This window comes from Schistocerca gregaria, chromosome 2 (genome assembly GCF_023897955.1).
Source record: "Schistocerca gregaria isolate iqSchGreg1 chromosome 2, iqSchGreg1.2, whole genome shotgun sequence".
In the NCBI taxonomy this organism is placed as follows: domain Eukaryota; kingdom Metazoa; phylum Arthropoda; class Insecta; order Orthoptera; family Acrididae; genus Schistocerca; species Schistocerca gregaria.
This window is the reverse complement of record NC_064921.1, coordinates 727,894,153-727,919,365: the sequence shown is the minus strand read 5'-3', so window position 1 is coordinate 727,919,365 and position 25,213 is coordinate 727,894,153. Positions and strand designations below refer to the sequence as shown.

The following is a 25,213-nucleotide window of genomic DNA, read 5'->3' as shown; positions in this document are numbered from 1 at the left end:
ACAAAATTACGTGGTTTTTTGCCCACAAGAAGTTGTCGTGAGGGTTTTGAAGGTCTAAAATTTGGATTCTACACAAATCAATTATATACTCAAGATAGAAAATAAAATCTGCTACCCCATTTTTTGCAAGGAAACAGTCTTTTTTGTGATGTCATTACTGGACTATTATTTTCAAGAGCCCTCATGACACTGTCAATAGTATTCACATAAATATTGCACATTTCCTTACCTTTATATTGGAATCAAGTTACATTCAATATTTATCAAAACTTTATAGATTTATCCTTGCTCAAAGATTTGGCAAAAATGTCTGCTACATTGTTTTCTGAATCTACTTTACAGTAGTCTGTAATTCCATCCCTATAGCATTCATTCACAAAATCATAATGTGCTTCAATATACTTTTTTTTGTAACGTTAACATATCTAGCCCCCCCCCCCCCCCCCCCCCCCCCATGAACCATGGACCTTGCCGTTGGTGGGGAGGCTTGCGTGCCTTAACGATACAGATAGCCGTACCGTAGGTGCAACCACAACAGAGGGGTATCTGTTGAGAGGCCAGACAAACGTGTGGTTCCTGAAGAGGGGCAGCAGCCTTTTCAGTAGTTGCAAGTGCAACAGTCTGGATGATTGACTGACCTGGCCTTGTAACAATAACCAAAAAGGCCTTGCTGTGCTGGTACTGCGAACTGCTGAAAGCAAGGGCAAACTACGGCCGTAATTTTTCCCGAGGGCATGCAGCTTTACTGTATGATTAAATGATGATGGCGTCCTCTTGGATAAAATATTCCGAGTCCCCCATTTGGATCTCCGGGCGGGGACTACTCAAGAGGATGTCGTTATCAGGCGAAAGAAAACTGGCGTTCTACTGGTCAGGGCATGGAATGTCAGATCACTCAATCGGGCAGGTAGGTTAGAAAATTTAAAAAGGGAAATGGATAGGTTAAAGTTAGATATAGTAGGAATTAGTGAATTTCGGTGGAAGGAGGAACAAGACTTCTGGTCAGGTGACTACAGGGTTATAAACACAAAATCAAATAGGGATAATGCAGGAGTACGTTTAATAATGAATAGGAAAATAGGAATGCGGGTAAGCTACTACAAACAGCATAGTGAACGCATTATTGTGGCCAAGATAGATACAAAACCCACACCTACTACAGTAATACAAGTTTATATGCAAACTAGCTCTGCAGATGACGAAGAAATTGAACAAATGTATGATGAAATAAAAGAAATTATTCAGATAGTGAAGGGTGATGAAAATTTAATAGTCATGGGTGACTGGAATTCGGTTGTAGGAAAAGGGAGAGAAGGAAACATAGTAGGTGAATATGGATTGAGGGAGAGAAATGAAAGAGGAAGCTGCCTGGTAGAATTTTGCACAGAGCACAACTTAATAATAGCTAACACTTGGTTTAAGAATCATGAAAGAAGGTTGTATACATGGAAGAACCCTGGAGATACTAAAAGGTATCAGATAGATTATATAATGGTAAGACAGAGATTTAGGAACCAGGTTTTAAATTGTAAGACATTTCCAGGGGCAGATGTGGACTCTGACCACAATCTATTGGTTATGACCCGTAGATTAAAACTGAAGAAACTGCAGAAAGGTAGGAACTTAAGGAGATGGGACCTGTATAAACTGACTAAACCAGACGTTGTACAGAGTCTCAGGGAGAGCATAAGGGAACAATTGTCAGGAATGGGGGAAAGAAATACAGTAGAAGAAGAATGGGAACCTTTGAGGGATGAAGTAGTGAAGGCAGCAGATAATCAAGTAGGTAAAAAGACGAGGGCTAGTAGAAATCCTTGGGTAACAGAAGAAATATTAAATTTAATTGATGAAAGGAGAAAATATAAAAATGCAGTAAATGAAGCAGGCAAAAAGGGATACAAACATCTCAAAAATGAGATTGACAGGAAGTGCAAAATGGCTAAGCAGGGATGGCTAGAGGACAAATGTAAGGATGTAGAGGCTTATCTCACTAGGGGTATGATAGATACTGCCTACAGGAAAATTAAAGAGACCTTTGGAGATAAGAGAACCACTTGTATGAACATCGAGAGCTCAGATGGAAACCAAGTTCTAAGCAAAGAAGGGAAAGCAGAAACGTGGAAGGAGTATATAGAGGGTATATACAAGGGCGATGTACTTGAGGACAATATTATGGAAATGGAGGAGGATGTGGATGAGGATGAGATGGGAGATGCGATACTGCGTGAAGAGTTTGACAGAGCATTGAAAGACCTGAGTCGAAACAAGGCCCCCGGAGTAGACAACATTCCATTGGAACTACTGATGGCCTTGGGAGAGCCAGTCCTGACAAAACTCTACCATCTGGTGAGCAAGGTGTACGAAACAGGCGAAATACCCTCAGACTTCAAGAAGAATATAATAATTCCAATCCCAATGAAAGCAGGTGCTGACAAATGTGAAAATTACCGAACTATAAGTTTAATAAGTCACAGCTGCAAAATACTAACACGAATTCTTTACAGACAAATGGAAAAACTAGTAGAAGCCAACCTCAGGGAAGATCAGTTTGGATTATGTAGAAGTACTTGAACACGTGAGGCAATACTGACCTTACGACTTATCTTAGAAGATAGATTAAGGAAAGGCAAACCTACATTTCTAGTATTTGTAGACTTAGAGAAAGCTTTTGACAATGTTGACTGGAATACTCTCTTTCAAATTCTAAAGGTGGCAGTGGTAAAATACAGGGAGCGAAAGGCTATTTACAATTTGTACAGAAACCAGATAGCAGTTAAAAGAGTCGAGGGACATGAAAGGGAAGCAGTTGTTGGGAAGGGAGTAAGACAGGGTTGTAGCCTCTCCCCGATGTTATTCAATCTGTATATTGGGCAAGCAGTAAAGGAAACAAAAGAAAATTTCGGAGTAGGTATTAAAATCCAGGGGGAAGAAATAAAAACTTTGATGTTCACCATTGACATTGTAATTCTGTCAGAGACAGCAAAGGACTTGGAAGAGCAGTTGAACGGAAAGGACAGTGTCTTGAATGGAGGATATAAGATGAACATCAACAAAAGCAAACCGAGGATAATGGAATGTAGTCGAATTAAGTCAGGTGATGCTGAGGGAATTAGATTAGGAAATGAGACACTTAAAGTAGTAAAGGAGTTTTGCTATTTGGGGAGCAAAATAACTGATGATGGTCGAAGTAGAGACGACATAAAATGTTGAATGGCAGTGGCAAGGAAAGCGTTTCTGAAGAAGGAAAATTTGTTAACATCAAGTATATATTTAAATGTCAAGAAGTCGTTTCTGAAAGTATTTGTATGGAGTGTAGCCATGTATGGAAGTGAAACTTAAACGATAAATAGTATAGACAGGAAGAGGACAGACTCTTTCGAAGTGTGGTGCTACAGAAGAATGCTGAAGATTAGATGGGTAGATCACATAGCTAATGAGGAGGTATTGAATAGAATTGGGGAGAAGAGGAGTTTGTGGCACAGCTTGACAAGAAGAAGTGACCGGTTGGTAGGACATGTTCTGAGGCATCAAGGGATCACAAATTTAGCATTGGAGGGCGGCGTGGAGGGTAAAAATCGTAGAGGGAGACCAAGAGATGAATACACTAAGCATATTCAGAAGGATGTAGGTTGCAGTAGGTACTGGGAGATGAAGATGCTTGCACAGGATAGAGTGGCATGGAGAGCTGCATCAAACCAGTCTGAGGACTGAAGACCACAACAACAACAACATATCTAGCAATATTGGCTGTCCCTGAGTTGTCTTCATATACTTTAAGAGCCTCATCAGGCTTTGCAACAAATATATTTGAAAATCCAGAACTAATGTAACCTCTGTGGCAGCTTCTTACAATGCTATATTCTCAGCACATGCAGAAAATTTTATAACACCTCTTTGTTTCTTAGATATCTGAATAATCTAATTCTGTAGCCTGATATGGACTTGTGACCTATGAAATGACCTGCCCATTGTGCATCTACAAATCAATCTAAGAGCTCAATATTTTAAGTCCTTCCATATTTTAACTGCAAATCTTTTGTTAGATATAAATATTTCAAGCATATTTAAAGTGAGTATCATTGTAACATTCTGAAATCTATTCAAGCAATTTACACTGTAACTTATATCTGGTCATGTTCCTTAAGTAATGTACAAGAGGTCACCTGTCAAGTTCCTGTACTTAATATCATGATTTGAAAACTGCTAAACATTTTAGCTTTCAGCCAAAATGCCCACTTCTGAAGTAGAAAACACACACATTCATACAAGCAAGACTATTGCAAACATGAACAATACTCTGGCCACTTCGGCCACAGACAGTGGTCATATGTGTGAGTGTTAATGTGCTTGTGTTTGCTACAGAACAAGGCCTTTTGGCTGAAGCTAAAATGTGAAGCAGTCTCTTCCTTGGGCCTATCTGTGACTCAACGTCTCCTTTACATAATGGGTAGCAGTCTGTCCTTTTCATTATACTGCTGTAACTCCATCATGGACTTTCCATTGTTTAATATCATGACTTGCATCTTGTGCTGGTTGTAATCGAAAATTAATTTCCATTGGCATGCTGCACAACTTTGAATGTTAAATCTCATATTTCTTAGCTATAGATTCAATATAGCTTTCCTGCAAAGCTCCGTTACGTTCTTTATATAGTTGTACTCAATGGTTACCACAGGATAATTCTTTGCTTCACCTAAGCCTGCCATTCAAAATAGCTTGGACAACAGATTCTTTGCTTCTTGTATTTCCCTGTAACTTTTACCACAGATTAGGAATCATCAACGAACACAGTTATATAGCTCATATAATTTGCAGTCATCATTATCTACGGGTAGTAATGATATTTACTTCTTTTGAAACCTAGACTTTTTAAAATCTCACCCAAACAGTCATACCATGCTCTGTGACTTTATCTCAAACCATATAACACATTAAGTCACTTACAAACTCTGCCTATTTTATCCTTGTATCCTGGAGGTCGCATTACACGTATTTCTGAAAAAAAATTGCTCTTTTGTGTGTGTGTGTGTGTGTGTGTGTGTGTGTGTGTGTGTGTGTGTGTGTGTGTTGAAAGTTCCTTACAACAAATCTTAATTTACAAGTGTTATCAGATTTTTTGGTAAAAATCCAGTTTACAGCAAGATCATTTATATTCACTGTCTTGATTAATAGTTCAAAAGTTTTGTTTTTATTTGAGCAGTCAATTTCTGTATCCATTCCTTGCTTCAAACCTTTGGACTCATTACTATTCAATGCTTCCTCAAAATTTTCTGAGCTGTCACTACTACAGAATTTACATAACTTTGTGTTAATCAATACTCTGTATCCAACTTCACAGTAGCCTGTTAAAATTCCCAAGTCTGCTTTGTAATCCCACTTTGAATTTCTCAACTGTTCTGGTACACATAAAATTCTACTTCCATACATCTTCAAATGTTTAACATTAGGTTTCTTCCCAAAACAGTATTTCATAAGGAGTTTTTCTTCAAGTAGTATTACCTAAAGTTCTGGTTTCAAGATATTCAACTGCACAAACTACATCATGCCAAAATCTTCTACATATTATTGCTTCAGCAAACAGCCATCTTCACATATCCCTAATTGTCCTGTTGTATCTTTCAGCTGTACTATTTAATTCATATACATAGGGAGGGCACACATTTAAGATGATTTCTTTGTGTCTTATAAATTGATAATATCTGAATTTCAATATTACTATCCATTGTCATATCTCAATGTCTTAATAGTTTTACCATTTAGATTTTTAGTTTCATTAACAGAATACACAAAACAATTATAAACTTGATTTTTATATTTGATAGTGTAGACTCTAGCTGCTTTATAGTAATCATCAATATAAGTGGTAAAATATCTTTCCCCATAGCAAACTGTGAGTTGAGTGAGGCATTCAAATCAGGGTGAATAAGCTCTAATATTTCTTTTGCTTTGCTTCTGTTATTTTCAATGGGTAAATTGTGCATTTTATCTTCAACACAAAACTTACACCTCATAAAATCTGGTTCTAAACTTGTTGGCAATCCATCTGCTAACTGATCCTTGCATAACATATTCAGATCACTAAAATTTAAATGTCCAAGTCTACAGTGCCATTCCTTTACTGACACACTATCCTTACTATCACACTATTTACAGTAATCTCACTCTTATAAATTCTACTTTTCATTTTGTACAGCCTATCTTCTTTCAATGCAACCATAACATACGTATTGTCTTCATCAAAAACTTTTGAGGTATTGCTTATAGATATAATTTAATGTTTCTCTTTTACTTCAGCATAGGTAATCAAATTTCTCCATGTATTTGACATAATATAAATTTTTCATTTCAGTTGGAATCATGTCAGCATCAACTGTAAAATAACTAAGTAGATTTTATTCCATCTGGAATTGGTACATTCACAGGCTCTTTTAAAGTTTGCATTAAAAAAATCAAGTCCCCAATATACTTCAAAGATTCTGGCAAGATTCTTAGCATCTAGTTTAGCTTCTCCATCTTTTTTGTACCTGCTCACTTTAATTTGTTCACTTTTTTCCCAAAAATGCTGACGGACATTGGCATGTCACTATAGTCTTTTAACCTCAGCTTGTCCAATTTGTTCCTGCACACACCGAGTGAGGTGGCACAGTGATTAGCACACTGGACTCACATTTGGGCGGACAACAGTTCAATCCCGCGTGCAGCCATCCTGATGCAGGTTTTTCTTGATTTCCCTAAATCGCTCCAGGGAAATCCCAGGATGGTTCCTTTCAAAGGGCATGGCTGACTTCCTTCCCCATCCTTCCCTAATCCGATGAGACCGATGACCTCGCTGTCTGGTCTCCTCCCCCTCAACAACCCAACCCAGCCTCCTGCACACAAATTTCAGTACTGTTGAGTATATTCATCAAACTTCCTCATTATCTTAAATGCAATTTCCAGATCGCTCATGAATTCTAGATGCTTGTTCAGAATTGCTCCATATATGCAGTTCATTGTGATCAGGTTTTCTTGGCCCCGAGTTCTGGCATTGTCCTTGCTGATTTTTGCTCTTGATGTCACAGTATAGCATTTCTTCATTTTCAGGTACATTTCCACTTGCCAATTCCAGTTCCAATAGTCTTCTTCATCAAACAATGGTAACTTGTCACAAAGCACACTTTTTGAATAACAGCCTTCCTTTCAGTGCAGCCCAATCACTTTTTTTCCGAATAACAATATTCTTTTTAATTAATAACTGTGAACTGCTACCACATTAAGAATATTTATTAATGAAAAGTTGAATACAATTTACATCTCTCTTTACACAGTGAACCCCTCAGAGCACAGAGCTGATCGACTTTTGTACATACACATACACTCAGCGTTGAGAGCCCTCTCAACACTGTCGATACTAGCAATATGAATGTACCACATTAGACCAAGAGTGCAGAAAAGGCAGCTGCCTTTTTCTTCACTGCCTAGAAAACAAATCAGAATAATCCTGACTCTGGAGACAGTTTACTTTTTCTTTACTACTGAGTAATTCTTCAGATTTTGGAATAATTTGTGTTGTTTAGTTTGCCTAATGTTTCACAGACACTAGTGCCTGACATTGCCAGTAGGAAATACTTTCTCATAACATTCCAAAAAATTAACCTTCATTCTAGAGCTGTCAGTTTGGATTTGCTATATTTGAATGGGGATTAGTACCTTGTCAGTTTTTCTTGATTTTGTATTTGGTTTAAATCAAACTGTAGATGTTGCCTGTTACATTAGCATCTGATTGCTGTTCATTCTTAGACTTCCATTCCTTTAATCAAACCTGCTGTTATGTTTGTGAGTTACTGTGGCATCTCTGAATAAATGAACATGGTGACTGTCAACATTAATGAGAACTTGTATGTCAAAAAATCATCACCACTTCCCACATTTTCAGCCACAGACTACACTTTCATAATACTTTTAATTTTACATATGTGTTGGAGGTAGTTACATGATTAATTTTTTACAGGAAAATTTGCAACTGTTTAAAATTACAAGGTAATGGTCATAGAATGAAGTGGGACACTGAATAGGTACTAGGGTTCTGATTAAACATTCACCTGAAATGGCCAACTAAATTAAATTTTTCATGGTTCCTCTAAATCAGTTCAGTTGAGCATCATGCACACTCTCCAACAAGTTTACATATGATATATTCCCACATCCTGCACAACCTGACTAGTGTCGTATTTATAATAACCCAACATCCAATACGATTATATCTCCAACCAAGAAAAAGAAAACTGAAGTTAGTTACTGGGCTGGTGATCTGCAATACATGTAAAGATGACTCACACACCTTATTGTTTTGCCTAGGTAATTCTAATTCCATATGCTGTAGAAAATGCTCATAATCTGCATTAATAATAATGGATGTTCATTTGTCCAGAAAACTGTCGCAAAATGTAAAGTACTCCTTTTGGATAGGTAATTATACTAAATGGGGTATCATTTTACCTAAGAAACATTTATAAGTAATGCTAAGTGACAATTTTTTTGAAATTCTACAATCATAATTCCTGTAATTGAATGTTCTTGCAGATATGTTTGGTGGTAGTGTGGGCTTGGCAATCACTCAGTCTCTCAATCTAATGGGAATGTTCCAGTGGGGAATACGTCAATCAGCTGAGCTTATAAACCAGATGACAGGTGTAGAACGTGTCTTAGAGTTTGCTGGTTTGAAGCCAGAACCATCACTTGAATCATCTTCTGGTAAGTTTATTTATAAAAAGTTCAGTAACAGTATGACAAAGTGGATAGTTCATGTAGAGTCCTGAAATGAGTACCAGTTATGAGAGCAGAACTGTGAACAAGAGCTAGCACTTTATGCTAAAAGCATGTTTGTTGAAGCACACACACAAGTAAAGATTGAGCTTCTGACCCATTCCTTGCTATGTGTATTACAGTAATCATAGCAATAAACAAATTAGCAAACCACTGACTTTGCATTCACTTACATAATACATAGAAATTAGTATGAGCAAGTGCAGGTAGAATACTCAAAGTTTACTATTTCTACTGAACTTCGTGGTCATCGGAAGTGTTGTTTGGCTGTTTGTCTAAGATGGTAGGTTCTCCTTTCTGCAAGACATTGGTGGGTTGTAACTTGAAGTTGAAATAATATTATGCTTCAGGTTACTTTCTTCAGATAAAGTTTCTAATGGACACCAAACATGTTTTAACATCACATAACACACACTGTAGCTTAGCAGCATCTCAGTTCTACTAAACAGATACTTCAAACTAAAACATTCTGTCTCCATAGAGCACCAATGATGGACCAATTTACTCCGTCTCAGCACGGTAGATAGACTCCAACTAGTTGTTGACAATTCCAAAGATATACAAAATATATGAAATCATTATTGTAATAAACATGGCAAAAATGTTTTTTTGGTGAAGTTTGGGATGAGTGGTGTAGTTAAACAATGTTCAGTATACCATGTTTTACAAGTTTGGGATGAGTGGTGTAGAAAAACAATGTTCAGTATACCATGTTTTACCACAGCATAAAAAAATATCTTCCACAACTTTTATACGTATCTTGGGTAATCTGTGGTGCTGCTTCTAAATGCTGTTGTAGGTTCATTTTGCTGTTACTGCATCATCACATAGAAATTATGTAATGATCTAAATAAGGTTTTGTGCTTCAAGTGTACGAATGATTTTATTTTGCATGATAAATGTTCAGCAGCAAACGCACATCATATAACTTACAAAGACTGACTACATGCTGTTGATACAAAATTCAGTTTAAGACTGAAGCTCAGTGGAATACAAATTACCTCTCTTTATATATTTTTAAACAATTACTGTCATTGTTACATACTGAATTTTGCCTTTATACAATTAAAGTTTTTTTACATATATCTTCCCAAATAACATAGAAATTTGTGTGGAATAAAAGTGAATAATTTCATACAAAGACAGGAAAGACTCTGTTTCTATTAAGACTGTAAATTACATGTTTTATCATTGCAGCAATATACTTCTTTAATTTACATACAATATTTAACTGACTTAAAGAAAAATCATGCTATGATTTTCAGGCAAACAGAGTGATTAGTTTTATTGAATGAAAGGCCTAGATTCAAATAATTAATTTTTGTATGTTTAAAATTTTACATTACTATATGGTCATAATTACAATTCTATTAAGTAACATCGATTAAAACATGAGTATGTATGATACTGACTGAAAAACCATTATGTCATATTTTTATTAGGGATTCAAACAATTTCTGGTTTAAAAACATAAAATAGATACTGGTTCAGTCAATGAAAAGTAGCCTTGAAGAAACACTGATTAATAGTCACCTAACAGAGGCTACATAACTCAAGCTCAGAGACACTACCTGTAAGTTCATAACAAAATATTAAGTGTTTGGGATTCCATCTACTTGCATTAAAGTTTAAAGTTCACATGAGTCTGCTTTATTGCCTCTAAAACAAATTTAAATTGATATAAACTATGCAATTATCATCAGAAAACTGTTATCATTGCAAGTTCACTGTTATACTGTTTGGCTAGAAGTCTTCACACGTAAAGCAGCCAGAATTTATATGTTGAACCTGAATAAATTCCATGATGTAAATAGTCACTGACCCACAGATAATGCAACTTACTACATTAGGTTGTTCAATGATCATCATAATATTCTGTAATGTTCATGAGACATGCCATGTGGAGTTGTCAACGGATCAGAAATTTTGCAAATAGCTTCCAAACTAATTCACATATAAATATCAAAGTTTCACTGAATTATTTTAAACTGTAGTAACTTCACATTTATGGTAAAAGAATTGAAAGGCGGCTACTGAGTAACTCCCTTTTTCCCTAAACTACAGCACAATGCCCTACATTAAGTGCAGGAAGCACTTAATTCTCATCGGCTGATAATCTGAAGGGCCAATCAGAAAAATTCCTGCTTCCAATTAACCAAGGTAATCCCTAACTCATCCAGTGGTATATTGCAGAAAGTAAATAAGGAAGAACTTCTAAATTTATGAAACCAAATTCAAATAAAAACAACAGACGGCCCAAATTACTCTCAGAAATAAAATATTAATTCATTTAACTTCTAGCTTTCATTCTGGCTGGCTTTATACAAAAGCATGATCACTATACATATCATATGTCACATGATTCACAATTGCACAAGATTTTCCCATGCATACTTTTACATAAATTTCAATAAAATAAAACGTCTACACTTCACCTATGTCCTCCATACACTTTCTCACTGTTTCCAAAACACTTAACACAGCTCAACATAATCAAATAATATTCTGGTTATAGAATTAGATGAGATTATATTACAATTTCTAGTTGTGTTCCATAGTACAAGAAAAGTTATGTATTTTAGGTAAACTTTTATATTACTAAAATTATAATATATAATGGTCTGACATAAAACTGTATATGAAATATGAAATTAATTGAAGAAAAATTAAATTTATTGGGAACTGATCATACACCAGATCAGTTCAGAGCCCAAATGCACAATACCAGCTGCATGTATGCTGGAATTTTTTATATGTAAAAGAAATAAAAGAATAATGTGGTACATCACAGGCTGTCTCAGTTTTACGCAACTACAGAGGAAAGTTATAGTGAACCAAAAATTCAAAGCTTCTGTGGAGCACTGGTACACAATTAAGGGGTTTTGAAAAAGTGACAATACTCCCAACCCTAGATTCTTTAAAGAACAAAATCCCATTTATGAAACAGCTTCAAATGTCTGATTACTTTAAAATTGAGCTAATGTGTTAAATATTTGATGTGACATATGTAAGTGACAAAAACTTTAGAAAATGTCTGAATTATGTTTACCCTCATTATCAAACACTGGAAGAGTATAGCCAGGGTAGTCTGCACTTTGCTTTCAGCAAAAGCTAGTTTTTAACGAATTTCAGTGTTTATGATGTAATATCTCCTGAACTATGTGTTATATAATGATGCAGGTACATGCAGTTGTGTATGTGGATACTGCCTGTAGAATGTTTTCAGAATACTGTTTGTAATAAAGATGTAATAAATTTAAATGTTATTCTGGATGCTGAAGTTTTACTGCATGAACAGTGGAAATGTAATAAATGATGAACTTTTTTTGCTTTTGCCATTTTGTGTGTGTGGGGGGAGGGGGGGCAGGGAGGGTGGGAGGGGGGGGGGGGATGAATGCAGTGACAAAATGTGACATAAAGGTTTCAAAGGCATACAGTTTCTAAGTGTAAAATATGTCTTTCTGTATTAATCCTTTAACAATAATTACATAAAACTCAAGTTTTTGTTAAAAAGTTTTCAGTGGTGATGAGCCACAGTCATATTTTGAAAGAATAAGCTTCCATATATTCATACGTATAATAATTTACGATATATTTATAAGTATAATATAATGTATTTATAAATATAGTAGTACACAGTAAAATGGCTCTTCATTCTTTCAATAACTTTCAACAATTTTTGTTGTCCCCAGAAGCCGCTAGATAGGTAACCAAGAACTGGGATGATGACAAGTCACCGAGTTAGCCATTTAGTAATACAGATAACAGTCATCTATCAATATTATGAGAAGAAAAGTCACTACTCAACATATAGCAAAGATGCTGAGTCGCAGATAGGCACAGCAAAAAGACTCTCACAGTTATAGCTGTCAACTGTTAAAGCCTTCATCAACAACATACAGACGTTCATGTACGCGCCACACACACACACACACACACACACACACACACACACACACACACACACACACACACACACACACACACACACTTATGAAAACACAACTCACGCATAACAGTTATCTATATATTTTTGGTAGATAAATGTCTACACAACCACACTGATATTTAGCAAATAGCAACAATTGCATATTGTATAAAAACCCAGCCACAAATGTGCTACATACTCCACTATTCTGTAAACTTCATTATATATGTAATTAATAGTTGCTGTGTATTGTATTTAATGCTTCAGGTAAAACGCCACTTTCCAACTGGCCAGCAGCAGGACAAATCAAGTTTCATCACGTGTTCTTAAAGTACAGTGAAAATGCCCCACCTGTACTCAAGGACTTAAATTTCACTATAATGCCTCAAGAAAAGGTTAGTTATGAATTGTTTTGTTGCTGATTTATTATTATGAAGCACCCAAGTTATTTATTTCTGAACCAGTAGCAGATTCATTAACTTCCCAAGCATTTGAAGTATATCCATGTTCCACACCATTAATAAATTTTTATGAAGTTACTGTTGATTATATGTAATAATAAAACTATTGTTTTTATTGTAAATGTCATTTGGTATGGAAGGCTATTGCTTTTTATGGCTGTTGCTTTGAGGGCTTCTTTACCTAGCCCCTTGGCTATAATCCATTCACTCAGATATTTAAAGCTGTTCTGTAGCCTGTCTGGTATTTGGTGTTTAATAGGTTGTATTGTCCTTGATATCTGACATCACATCTGCGGCCCCCTTGCCCCACCCCACACCCAACTACCATTCCCCCAAAAAAGAGAGAGAGGGACAAGAAGAAAAAGAAGATATTTGAAAGTATGTTTATTCTGCTGCATCCTTCATGACAGTGATTTATTAATTTTTACTGCTGATATTTTAAAATCTTCTATCTTTATGTCTATGTCATCTGTAAAAACTAAATAGTCTATCTCCACTCCTTTCTTCTAGGTCTCAGTCTTAAAAAGTTTAAATATGTTCCAGAATTTTAATTCCTTGTGCCATTATTGTATTATTTTTGTGTTCTATTCGAATGATATTTTTGGCACTAATGCATCTGCTTGTTTGTGTAGTTCTGAGATGTGTTCTTTGGCATTATTCAGTGAGTCAGTAATTAATGACATGTCATCTGCAGATCTTAGACAATCTATTGTGTTTTTTTTGAATCTCTTCCTAGTTGAACATCCTTAGTAATGATGGATTTCCTCCATTCTCTCACTACCTTCTGTCATGCACAGTTGGAAAGTAGGAGTGGTGAAGCAACCCTGTCTTACTCTTGATTGTATTTCAAAAGGTTTTGAAAGTTTCTCCTTAAATTTTACTTTCTGTGTTGTGTTTGTTAAAGTTCATTTAATTATTACTGTCATTTTATTGTTGAGTCTGAATTCTTTTATAATGCTGATCAATGCATTTGTCAGTTGAGTCATATACCTTTTTCAGTTATGCCAAAGTTATCATGTATTTCAAGATCCTGGTTTTCTCCCTTTCTATCATGTTCTTTAGAGTTAGTATTTACTCTGCACAAAGCCTTCCCTTTCTATATTATTCTTGGTACTCTCCTTTAAAACTGCCATGGACAAGATCCATCTATAATTGTTACGTTCAGTTTTCTTTCATTTTTTGTGTAGCGCACATGTCAACACCAATGTCCAGTCTGATGGTAAACTGTTTGTTGTTCAAATTTCATTAATGATTTCTGTTAGTCATAGACCAACATTTTCATTAGAGTGTTTCCACAATTCAGCAGCTATACTATGTTCTCCTGACACTTTGTTACTTTTATGTTGTTTTATGATTTTTGGATTTCCTCTATTGTCGGTAATTGAGACTGGTTGTATGCCATATGGTATTATATTTTGAGGTAACTCTTCTCATTCTAAAAGGATATTTTTGGCTCAGAAATGGGTGGTTCGGTCAATAAGTGGTGTAAGTTCGCAAACCTCTTGTCAACCCCTGTTCACTAGTCTGGGTATTTTGACATTGGCCTAATCATAGCTGCATTTGGATCGAACTTCTTTAACTCTTATGCAGAAAGGTGTGTAGCATAATGCTGCATCCATTTTCAGTAAACTACTTCAAGAATTCAAAAATCTTGGCAGTAATCCAGGTACTTTCAAATCTAACCTGAAGAGTTTCTTCAAGGGTTGCTGCTTCTATTCTGTCGAGGAGTTCCTTGAAAAATAATCTGATTGATGTTGTATTGTTGATTGTGTTTACTTAAACTTATGACTTGACTTTTTTTGGGTTCATAAACATTTTATTTTTATCTGTTATTACTTTTACATCATAACTTCATGTACTGACATGTTCCATGACCTAGAAAATTTTCTCCTCAATTTGGTGCTAAGGAACTTGATGTGTAAATAAATAAATATTTGGATTACATTATCAAAATGAAAGTCTTCTTTTGGTGGATCACAGTTGTCCAGTTCTTTGAAGTAGTCCGCAAGTATTCTGCAGCTCACTGTCCTATTATATGCAGTCTTCTCTATTTTTTTATGTATAAACTGCAACTTGGCAGTGTGCATTTCTTTAAATTATTTTGAATGTTTTATAAAAGTTCATTGTGTTGTTGTGCTTAAAATGTGGCTCAATTGATGTTAGTTAATCTTTTATATGTTGTAACCTGATATTTTTAAGATCTTTAGATGCATGTTTCCTTGCTTCTATAATTTTTTTTCTGTTTTTGTTATTTTTATTTGCATTCGAGATGTTCCAAGCACATTGCCTCTTGATAATTAACTCATCACAATCATCATTCTACCAAGAATCTTTTCATTTCTTTTTAAGTGGAATAGTTTCTTCTGCAGACTAAATAATGTCTTTGAAGCATTATTTTTCAAACTGCATTTTGTAGTTATTTTCTCTACATAACTTTTGTATCTCAAACTTCTTGGGTTGATTTTGGTTCTTTTTTTTTTCGAAATACTTGTCTAATCTTACATTTAATGATAAAGACGTTGTTATCTCCTGGCAACTTGTACAATAGGTACCTCCATTGCAGAGCGTCTACTTTGACCAACACAATCAAGTTGTTTTCCACCACAAATCGGATATGGTGATTGATATCCACGTAGTTTGTTTTCTAGGAAGTTTTGTGAAGAATGTTGGCTTTAGTCCTATGTTAAACTGTCTGAACAGGTTTAAGAGTCTTTCTCTATTTTTATAGGTTCTTTTATCTGTAGGGAATTGTCCTACTAAAGATCTGTACTGACTTTGCCAATTTATACATTCAAGTCTCCAGGTAATAATACTGTTTTTTTGAGTGGGATCTGGTCCAGGGTGTTGAGATGGTTCTATGTTAAGCTGTCTGAACCGGTTTAAGAGTCTTTCTCTGTTTTTATAGGTTCTTTTATGTGCAGGGAATTGTCCTACTATAGATCTGTACTGACTTTGCCAATTTGTACATTTAAGTCTCCAAGTAATAATACTGTTTTTTCAATGGAATCTGGTCTAGGGTGTTGACATGTGTTATTATTATTATTATTATTATTATTATTATTATTATTATTGCTGTTATTACTGCTGTTACAAAACTGTAAGCCTGTGATTGCACTAATTATAATAATATTCTCAGAAGTATATGTATACTGTGAAAACTTTATGGGTTTCTTATGGTCAAACTAAGAATGGTCTACATAATTTATATTTGATGCAATTGAATATTTGATCAGTGTGCATAGAGTATACAGAGCTGAAGAGTTTTTGATTATATAGTATAAATGTCTGTCAGGACAGAGTTGATAAAATAAGTGAATGACAACAGGATAATGCAAGAAAACCTACAGTGGATACCTTTTTAAGCTATTGGCAGATAATATAGCTAGAAAATGTGGTAGACAAAAGAAAAATAGAAGAAAGAAGAAGGGAAACAACAGTTAGCAGGCATAACTAAACAAAATTAAGCAAATTAATAGAGTTCCTCATTTTTTAATAGAGAATGGAACTTTAGTTGATTAATTTTAAATTAAAATAAACTGGAAACAACTACCATAATTTGAACAGTCCATGAGTGTACTGCCAGTCCATAGTGTCCAACGGGCACAATATTTCGGTGATCAGACATGTCGCCCTTGTCAGGTGCACTGATGAACTGAGCTCCTGAGAGTGGGTGGCCATCTTAAATCCCCTCCCCTTTCAAGGCGTTCTCTCTGCGGTCCATGCCCATGCATCAGCGCTCGCTGAGATGCTGGTGTCAACATCTGTGATGGTGTCGGTGTAACTGCCTTGTCCACCCTAGTCGCCCATTCGTTTCCTTTGCTGAGCATCTTTTTAATTAGACTCAGTGCTGGTTCCCATGCCCTGCTGAGGTTGTAGCTGCAATCTTGGTTGATGAGTTCGTCCCTGGTATGAATTTCGATAGCCTCTCTAACAACACTGTTCCAGTATTTAGATGTCTGTGCCAAGACCCTGTTATGTTGGTAGTCCATTGTGTGATTTTTGGACAAACAGTGCTCTGCGACCGCGAACTTGGTGGAGTACCCAAGTCGAGTGTGCCTCTGATGTTCTCAGCAACGATCTTCGATGGTGCACTCCGTCTGTCCAATATAGGTCTTCCCACATTGACATGGAGTCTGGTATATGCTGGCCCTCCGCAAACCGAGATCATCTTTGACACTTCCCAATAATGCTCATATTTTATTTGGTGGGCAAAAGACAGTTCCTACTCAGCTCCCAGGAGCTCAGTTCGTCAGTGCACATGAGAATGACGACACATCTGATCGCCCAAAATATTGTGCCCGTTGGACACTATGGACTGGCAGCACACCAATGGATATTCGAACAAAAAAAAATGCACGGAGAAACTGAAGAAGCACAACTAGCATAATGTTTTAATGGCCTCAGAACTGGGAAAGTACATTTAATTACATGTAAAAAGCCTAAACTGTACATTGTTCCAAAAAATTAAAGACAGAAATATACAAAATGACAAACAAGGAAAGAAAACTATAATACTCTGGTGATCAACAATATTACAAATAACTGATAATCACATTCTTAATATCAAGTATGCCTTTCACAGTGTAACTGACACACTTACAGACAGATTAACTACAGTTTCATGCATTTAATTTATAAATTAATAGACTGTTTCACTGAGACTGATTATTGCAAAATTTCTGTTACAGGTTGGCATAGTTGGTCGAACAGGAGCTGGAAAATCATCCCTTATTGCTGCACTTTTCAGGCTAGCAAACATAGAAGGAGAAATTATGATTGATGACATAGACACAAGTACTATAGGCCTCCATGACTTCCGTCCTAAAATCTCAATAATCCCTCAGGAACCAGTCCTCTTCTCTGGGTCTCTCCGTAAGAACTTGGATCCATTTGATGAATTTCCAGATGCTGATTTGTGGCAGGCATTGGAAGCAGTAAGTTTTTGAAGAGTGGTTTATTTCACTGCTGTACTCACTTACATTTGCATCCTTATAAGAATGTATTTCTTATAATTTTTGGTTTCATATAATTTATACACCTGAAGAATGATTTTAAAACTGTTGTATAAATACTTCTTTTATTTTATACGTCTGATGAGTTACAGTTGCATTAAATATTATTAAACTTATACGCAGATTGCAAATTCATTTGATGTCATAGATATACAATCTATTAGAGACACATGGAAGTTTATGGTAGACTGGACTTGAACTCTTTGTCAGTAAACCTATCCATACTTCTAGGTATCACTTTTAACATATAACCAATACTGCTAGAAACTCAATCCAGAGATGGAACCAAGCAGTACTGAATGTAACATTCAGAATGAAGAGTAAAGTGGGCATCACTGTTGTTAGAACAATAAATGGAACATGTTTGTTTCCAAACAAGACACATCACATACCCTTGACAATGGTACTATTTTGCACTATTTACAGGGCAATATAAGTACAAATCCAATTGAGGCAAGAAACTAATTGAAATGCAATAACTCTGTAACAAGCTGCCAGAGTTTTGGGCTCCCTTATTCCAAAAGTACTCAGAAGGTATCCCTGAAAAAACCCTGAAAGTTTATCAATGGAGTTATGATTCATCTCCTACATGGATCCACGGAATGGGGAATAAATAAATAAACTGATATAAATAAGTGATCACCAAAAGTAAGATACATAGAGAAATAGGGGAGTGAGGAACTAGTACACAGATTACTAGAAAATTTTGAAGTGTGAATATTTCATATTTCCTTTCTGCTCCAAAATTCCATGTCATAAGAGTAAAGTTAAGAACACCTCTTGCTTATAAAACTGGAATTGCATGACAAGTTGCATCCTTTAAATATGTTAACATTTGTGATACTCAAATCAACTCCCCATGAACCATGGACCTTGCCATTGGTGGGGTGGCTTGTACTATTGGTGCAATCACAATGGAGGAGGATTTGTTGAGAGGCCAAACATATGTGTAGTTCCTGAAGAGGGGCAGCAGCCTTTTCAGTAGTTGCAGAAGGAAAAGTCTGGATTACTAAATGATTGGGTCTTGTAACATCAGCCAAATGGCCCTCCTGTGCTGGTACTGCCTGAATAAGGGATCCATTCCACACTTCTCCCCATAGAACACCAGTTTTATTTCTCCTGATGAACACATCCTTCTGAATAGTCCTCACCAAGAGATCCAAATGGGGGACTATTTTACCTCCAGAATATTTTACCCACCATCATTTAACCATACAGTAGAGCTGCATGCCCTTGTAAAAATACATGCAGAAACTGAAGCAAGCACAATTCACACACACATGACCACTGTCTCTGGCTGCTGAGACCTCAGTGGCCTTGGCTCACCTCAGTGGCCAGAGACAGTGGTCGTTTGTGGGTGTGAATTGTGCTTGTGCGAATTGTTGTGTTTTCTACTTCGGAAGAAGGCTTTATGGCCAAAAGCTCAAATGTGCAGCAATCTTTTTGTTGTGTCTGTCTGCAACTCAATGTCTCTTCTACACCAAAGTGCCAAAGAAACTGGTATAGGCAAGCATATTCAAATGCAGAGATACGTAAACAGGCAGAATATGGCACTACAATGAGCAATGCCTATATAAGATAACAAGTGCCTGGCATGGTTGTTAGATTGGTTACTGGTGCTGCAATGACAGGTTATCAAGATTTAAGTGAGTTTGAATGTGGTGTTATAGTCGGTGCATTAGTGATGGGACACAGCATCTCCAAGGTAGTGATGAAGTGGGAATTTTCCCGTATGACCATTTCATGAGTGTACCATGAATATCAGGAATCCAATAAAACATCAAATCTCCAACATCACTGTGGCCAGAAAAAGATCCTATAAGAATGGGACTAATGACAACTGAAGAGATTTGTTCAAGATGACAAACCTTCCACAAATTGCTGCAGATTGGGCCATCAACATATTAAAACCATTCAACAAAACAGGATCGACATGGGCTTCATGAATCCATGGACCCTGCGTATCAGCAGGGGACTGTTCAAGCTGGTGGAGGCTCTGTAATGCTGTGGGGGACGTTAGTTGGAGTGATCTAGGACTCCTGATACATCTAGATATGACTCTGTCATGTAACATGTACATAAGCATCCTGTCTGATCACCTGCACCAATTCATGTCCACTATGCATTCCAATGGACTTGGAAAATTCCAGCAGGACAATGTGACACCTCATATGTCCATAATTGCTACAGAGTGGATCCAGAAACAATCTTCTGAGTTTTATTTGATTTTATTTATTTATTGCAATATGTATTCCATAGATCCAGTTCTGCGTGGTAAGGCATGGATGTGGAACGAGTCAAAAACATTTAGTTCATTCTTACATTAGTTTCCACAAGGACAATAAACGAAGATTAATGATACGAGTGGGAAACACAATCAGTAGGATAAAATTACACTCACAAGCAGAGTTCCAGATATAACATTCAGATTTTGTCCAAACAATTTTTTACAGATCACAAATTAATATGATTAACACAGTAAAATATATTGAGGCAGTAAAATACAATAGTAGTTGGGAAATAAAATTAGCTATCTGTGCTATAGAATTCGTCTAGAGAATAGAAACTTTTTTCAAGCAAGAACTTTTGCTTATTTTTAAACTGTACTTTTTTATCTCGTAGACACTTTATATTACTTGGAAGTGCACTGAAGACATTTGTGCTTGTGTATTTCACACCTTTTTGCACCAGGAACAGATTTTTCAGGTCACAGTGTATGTCACATTTACTCCTTGAGTTATGGTGATGGTACATTTCATTTGTTCCATATTGAGGAGGATTGTGAAACATGAATGTCATGATTGAAAAGATATATTGTGAAGTAGTGGTTAGGATCCCTATTTGTTTAAAAAGATTGCGACATGAGATTCTTGGAGGCACTCCACACAAAATTTGGACAAACTTTTCTGACTTGTAAAAACCTTTTTCAATAGTGGTGAATTGCCCCAGAAGATTATTCCATAACACATAAGTGAATGAAAGTAGCCAAAGTAAGTAGATTGTGAGACATTGATGTTTCCAATTTTGGCGATTATCTGACTGGCAAATGAGCCTTTTCAGGGTTTGATTGATGTGCTGTTTCCAGTTACGCCTGCTATCTATATATGTGCCCAAGAATTTCAAACAATCTGCTGTCTCTATCTGTTGAGTCTCATGTATGATGCTTATTTTCTGTGGACTTTTTTGACCAGAATGGAAATGAATATAATTAGTTTTGATAGACAATTTACTGTGAACCAGTTCAGAACATCAAGTAAATGGTTGTCATTTAATTCTAGATCAGAGGGTATCTTACTGTCTATCACAATACTTGTGTCATCAGCAAACATTGTAAAATTGCTTGTTTTGTTTGAGGACAATGGTAGGTCATTGATATGTATGAGGAATAGCAGGGGACCAAGGACAGAACCTATTGTTACCATCTAGCACTGTTTTCTGTTGTCTGCCCTGTAGTTAGGATTTGAGCCAGTTGCCCATTTGTCCTCGGAGTCCATAGTGGCATGCCTTCTCTATAAGTATTCTATGACTAACACAGTTAAAGGCTTCAGGCAGATCACAAAATATGCCCACAGGCAATGTCTTTTTCTTGAGGCATTCAAAAACGTTATTCATAAACAAAAATATTGCTTTGGTTGTTGTGAAGATACCTTCTTTGAACCCAAACAGGTTTTTACTAATTATTGCATGTTTTTCTAGGTGACTGACTATTCTGAAATATATTAGCTTTTTGAGAACTTTAGAAAATGTAGTCAAAAGAGAGATAGGCTCATAGTTTGTAATATCTGAGGCATTGCCTCTTTTGTAGAGGGGCTTTACAATAGCATATTTTATCCTTTCAGGGAAGATACCTTGTTTGAGAGAAGCATTGAATATATGAGCTAGGACTTCACTGAACTCATTGCAGCAGGCTTTTAGAAATTTGCTAGAGATGTCGTCAACACCAGTAGCATTTTTTGCTTTCAAAGAAATAATGGTTTTTTAAATACTTCGACTGGCCACCAAACTCCCCAGACATGAACATTATTGAACATATCTGGGATAACTTGCAACATGCTGTTCAGAAGAGATCTCCACCCACTCATACTCTCATGGATTTATGGACAGCACTGCAGGATTCGTTGTGTAAGTTCCCTCCAGCACTACTTCAGACATAAGTCGCATTCATGCTATGTCGTGTTGTGGCACTTCTGCATACTTGCAGGGGCCCTACATGATATTAGGCAGGTGTACCGGTTTCTTTGGCTCTTCAGTCTATGTGGTTGGTAGCAATGTAACATTTTCTTAATATTCTTGTTATTCTGTCCCGAATTTTCCATTATTAATTTTGTAGCTTATGTCTGGGTTGGAGTGACTTCTCGTTTTCCTAAGATATGTACAAACTCATGCTATTGCCTCTGTCTTTCTCCCAACATAGCATCTACATGAGCTGCATGGCCTCAGAAAAATGCATACAGAAACTGCCTTGTCCAGCATTTAAGTGTGTATCAGTCTGCTCTATTTGTTGCTAATTTGACAATGCAAATAGTGCTTTTATTTTGTCTCTGATCTTGTTAATATTTGGTTTTCTCTGAATTTACAGGTTGAACTGAAAGAAGTAATAAATGAAACACCAGCAGGGCTTAATTTTAAAGTAGCTGAGGGTGGATCAAATTTCAGTGTTGGCCAAAGGCAGCTGATTTGCTTAGCAAGAGCTGTTATTCGCAAAAACAAAATACTTGTCCTTGATGAAGCGACAGCTAATGTGGATCCTGTGTAAGTTGTTTCCATTCATTATGGATGTTTGTTTCATAACTGAGAAAATGCGAGATGGTTGTTTATTAGCAACTGAATGCTATAGCTGTTGGATATTATTAACAAGTTCTTGTTAAGAACTACATATGAAATAGTAATAATCTCTGTTAGCTCATAATAACTTTACAGCCTTTTCACTTTTCACTGAACTTGAAAACGAGTTGGTTAACAGTTCATCAAATATTACTATTATTCACTTGCTAGACCACACCATCTACAACAAATGAGATTTCAGAGTTTTACTTTAGCTTTTGTTTCTGTCCATATTACTTTCATTCTCTCAGTATGGGCACATTTGCCATCATTATTTGTTCAGATTCTCCATGGTTTTTTTTTCCAGGCCAACTATCCAACTGTGAACTTTGTACCTAAAAAATTTTCTGTCACATATATCATATTGTGTTGTTCTTGCTTCTTTCACTTCGTCCTCCACTAAAATGAGTCATTTTACTGGTTAAATTGTTCTTTTACTACAGTTATTGTAGAATTCTACAATCTGTCTAGTTAAGCAGCTCAGTTTCATTCTTTTAACATGTCCATAAAATTTTAGCCTGTGGTTCGTGATATCCAGGAACTATTAATAATCTTTTCAGTTTTATTGTTTGCTCTTAGTGTATGTGTTCCCTCTTTAGTGTAATTTGGACCTACAATATTCATAAAGACTTCTCTTTCTCTCTTTTGAATTCCTGCAGTGACCTTATTTCCTATTGAAATGATTGTTTCAGACTTATAAAGCCACTCTGGTTTGATTCCTGTGTATTAGTGTCTCGGTTTTCTATCTGTTGTAATATTGGTTCTTACTAATTTAATTGGCTCATTAATTTTAATCTCTAATTCTATTTTTCACCACCTTTGGATTACTTTTGTAAGACACTGTTGCAAAGCAATGGGAGAGAGTCTCTCACCTTATCTCACTTCTGTTTAAGTTTCAAAATTTCTCTCTTGAACTTTACTTTAGATTTTGTACTATTTAGTGTTTCACTAATAACTGCAGTCATCTGAAGATTTAGACCTTGTTCTTTGATAATTTGAAAGAGAGACTTGTGGTCCACTGAGTCATAAACTTCTTGAAAAATCTACAAAGTTGCAAACTACTTTCATATCTCAAATTTTTATGTCTGTGGATTAATTTCAGATTAAAATTTGAATGGGCAAGAACTATTTGGTCTGGAATGTTTTTTTAAATCTGCCACTTTTGCATTCAAGTTGCTGTTGTTGTCTCTTTTCAGGAGACATTTTAATGGCATTTCATATGTGACTGGGAGAAGGGAAATCCTTCTTATAATTATTAACATCAGTTCTGTCTCCCATCTTATTTAGTGGGTGTGTCAATGCAGTTTTCCAGTCATCCAGAATTTCCTTTGTCTGCTAAATGTTTTGCACACATATCAAAGCTACTTATTTCAGTTCACCTTCAATCACATAGCAAAGGAAAACTTACTGGTTAGGCACATAAATAGTTAAATGTCACGCTGTGTGTTGTATTGCACTGGAATAATGAAACTGTTAAGCGATGAAGGTGGCTGTGTGGTAAGGAATCAAGACTGTTAGATTGTGGAGGTTGAGTGCTGTCTCATTTTGAGCCCATATTCTACTGGTTCAGTTCTGCTGTACAACCTCAGTATGTTTTCCAGGTGGTTACCCACAATTGTATAGGCAGTGGACGGCTAGATAAGCATTTCTGCTTCAATTATGCACTGTACGAACAGGAAGAATACAAAGAAAAAAAATCTACACTCCTGGAAATTGAAATAAGAACACCGTGAATTCATTGTCTCAGGAAGGGGAAACTTTATTGACACGTTCCTGGGGTCAGATACATCACATGATCACACTGACAGAACCACAGGCATATAGACACAGGCAACAGAGCATGCACAATGTCTGCACTAGTACAGTGTATATCCACCTTTCGCAGCAATGCAGGCTGCTATTCTCCCATGGAGACGATCGTAGAGATGCTGGATGTAGTCCTGTGGAACGGCTTGCCATGCCATTTCCACCTGGCGCCTCAGTTGGACCAGCGTTCGTGCTGGACGTGCAGACCGCATGAGACGACGCTTCATCCAGTCCCAAACATGCTCAATGGGGGACAGATCCGGAGATCTTGCTGGCCAGGGTAGTTGACTTACACCTTCTAGAGCATGTTGGGTGGCACGAGATACATGCGGACGTACATTGTCCTGCTGGAACAGCAAGTTCCCTTGCCGGTCTAG

The 25,213-nt window shown here is 36.3% G+C and overlaps 1 protein-coding gene across 2 annotated transcripts in view; it reads left to right on the top strand.

Annotated features, from left to right (window-relative positions):
- Window positions 1-25,213, top strand: part of LOC126334856 (probable multidrug resistance-associated protein lethal(2)03659) — a 276,184-nt gene that overhangs the window by 212,439 nt on the left and 38,532 nt on the right. For both annotated transcript variants that reach the window (XM_049997525.1, XM_049997526.1), the window contains 4 exons: window positions 8,563-8,733; window positions 13,001-13,128; window positions 17,883-18,128; window positions 22,786-22,958. In XM_049997525.1, the coding sequence (XP_049853482.1) occupies window positions 8,563-8,733; window positions 13,001-13,128; window positions 17,883-18,128; window positions 22,786-22,958 (718 nt within the window). The remainder of the gene's footprint in view (window positions 1-8,562; window positions 8,734-13,000; window positions 13,129-17,882; window positions 18,129-22,785; window positions 22,959-25,213) is intronic.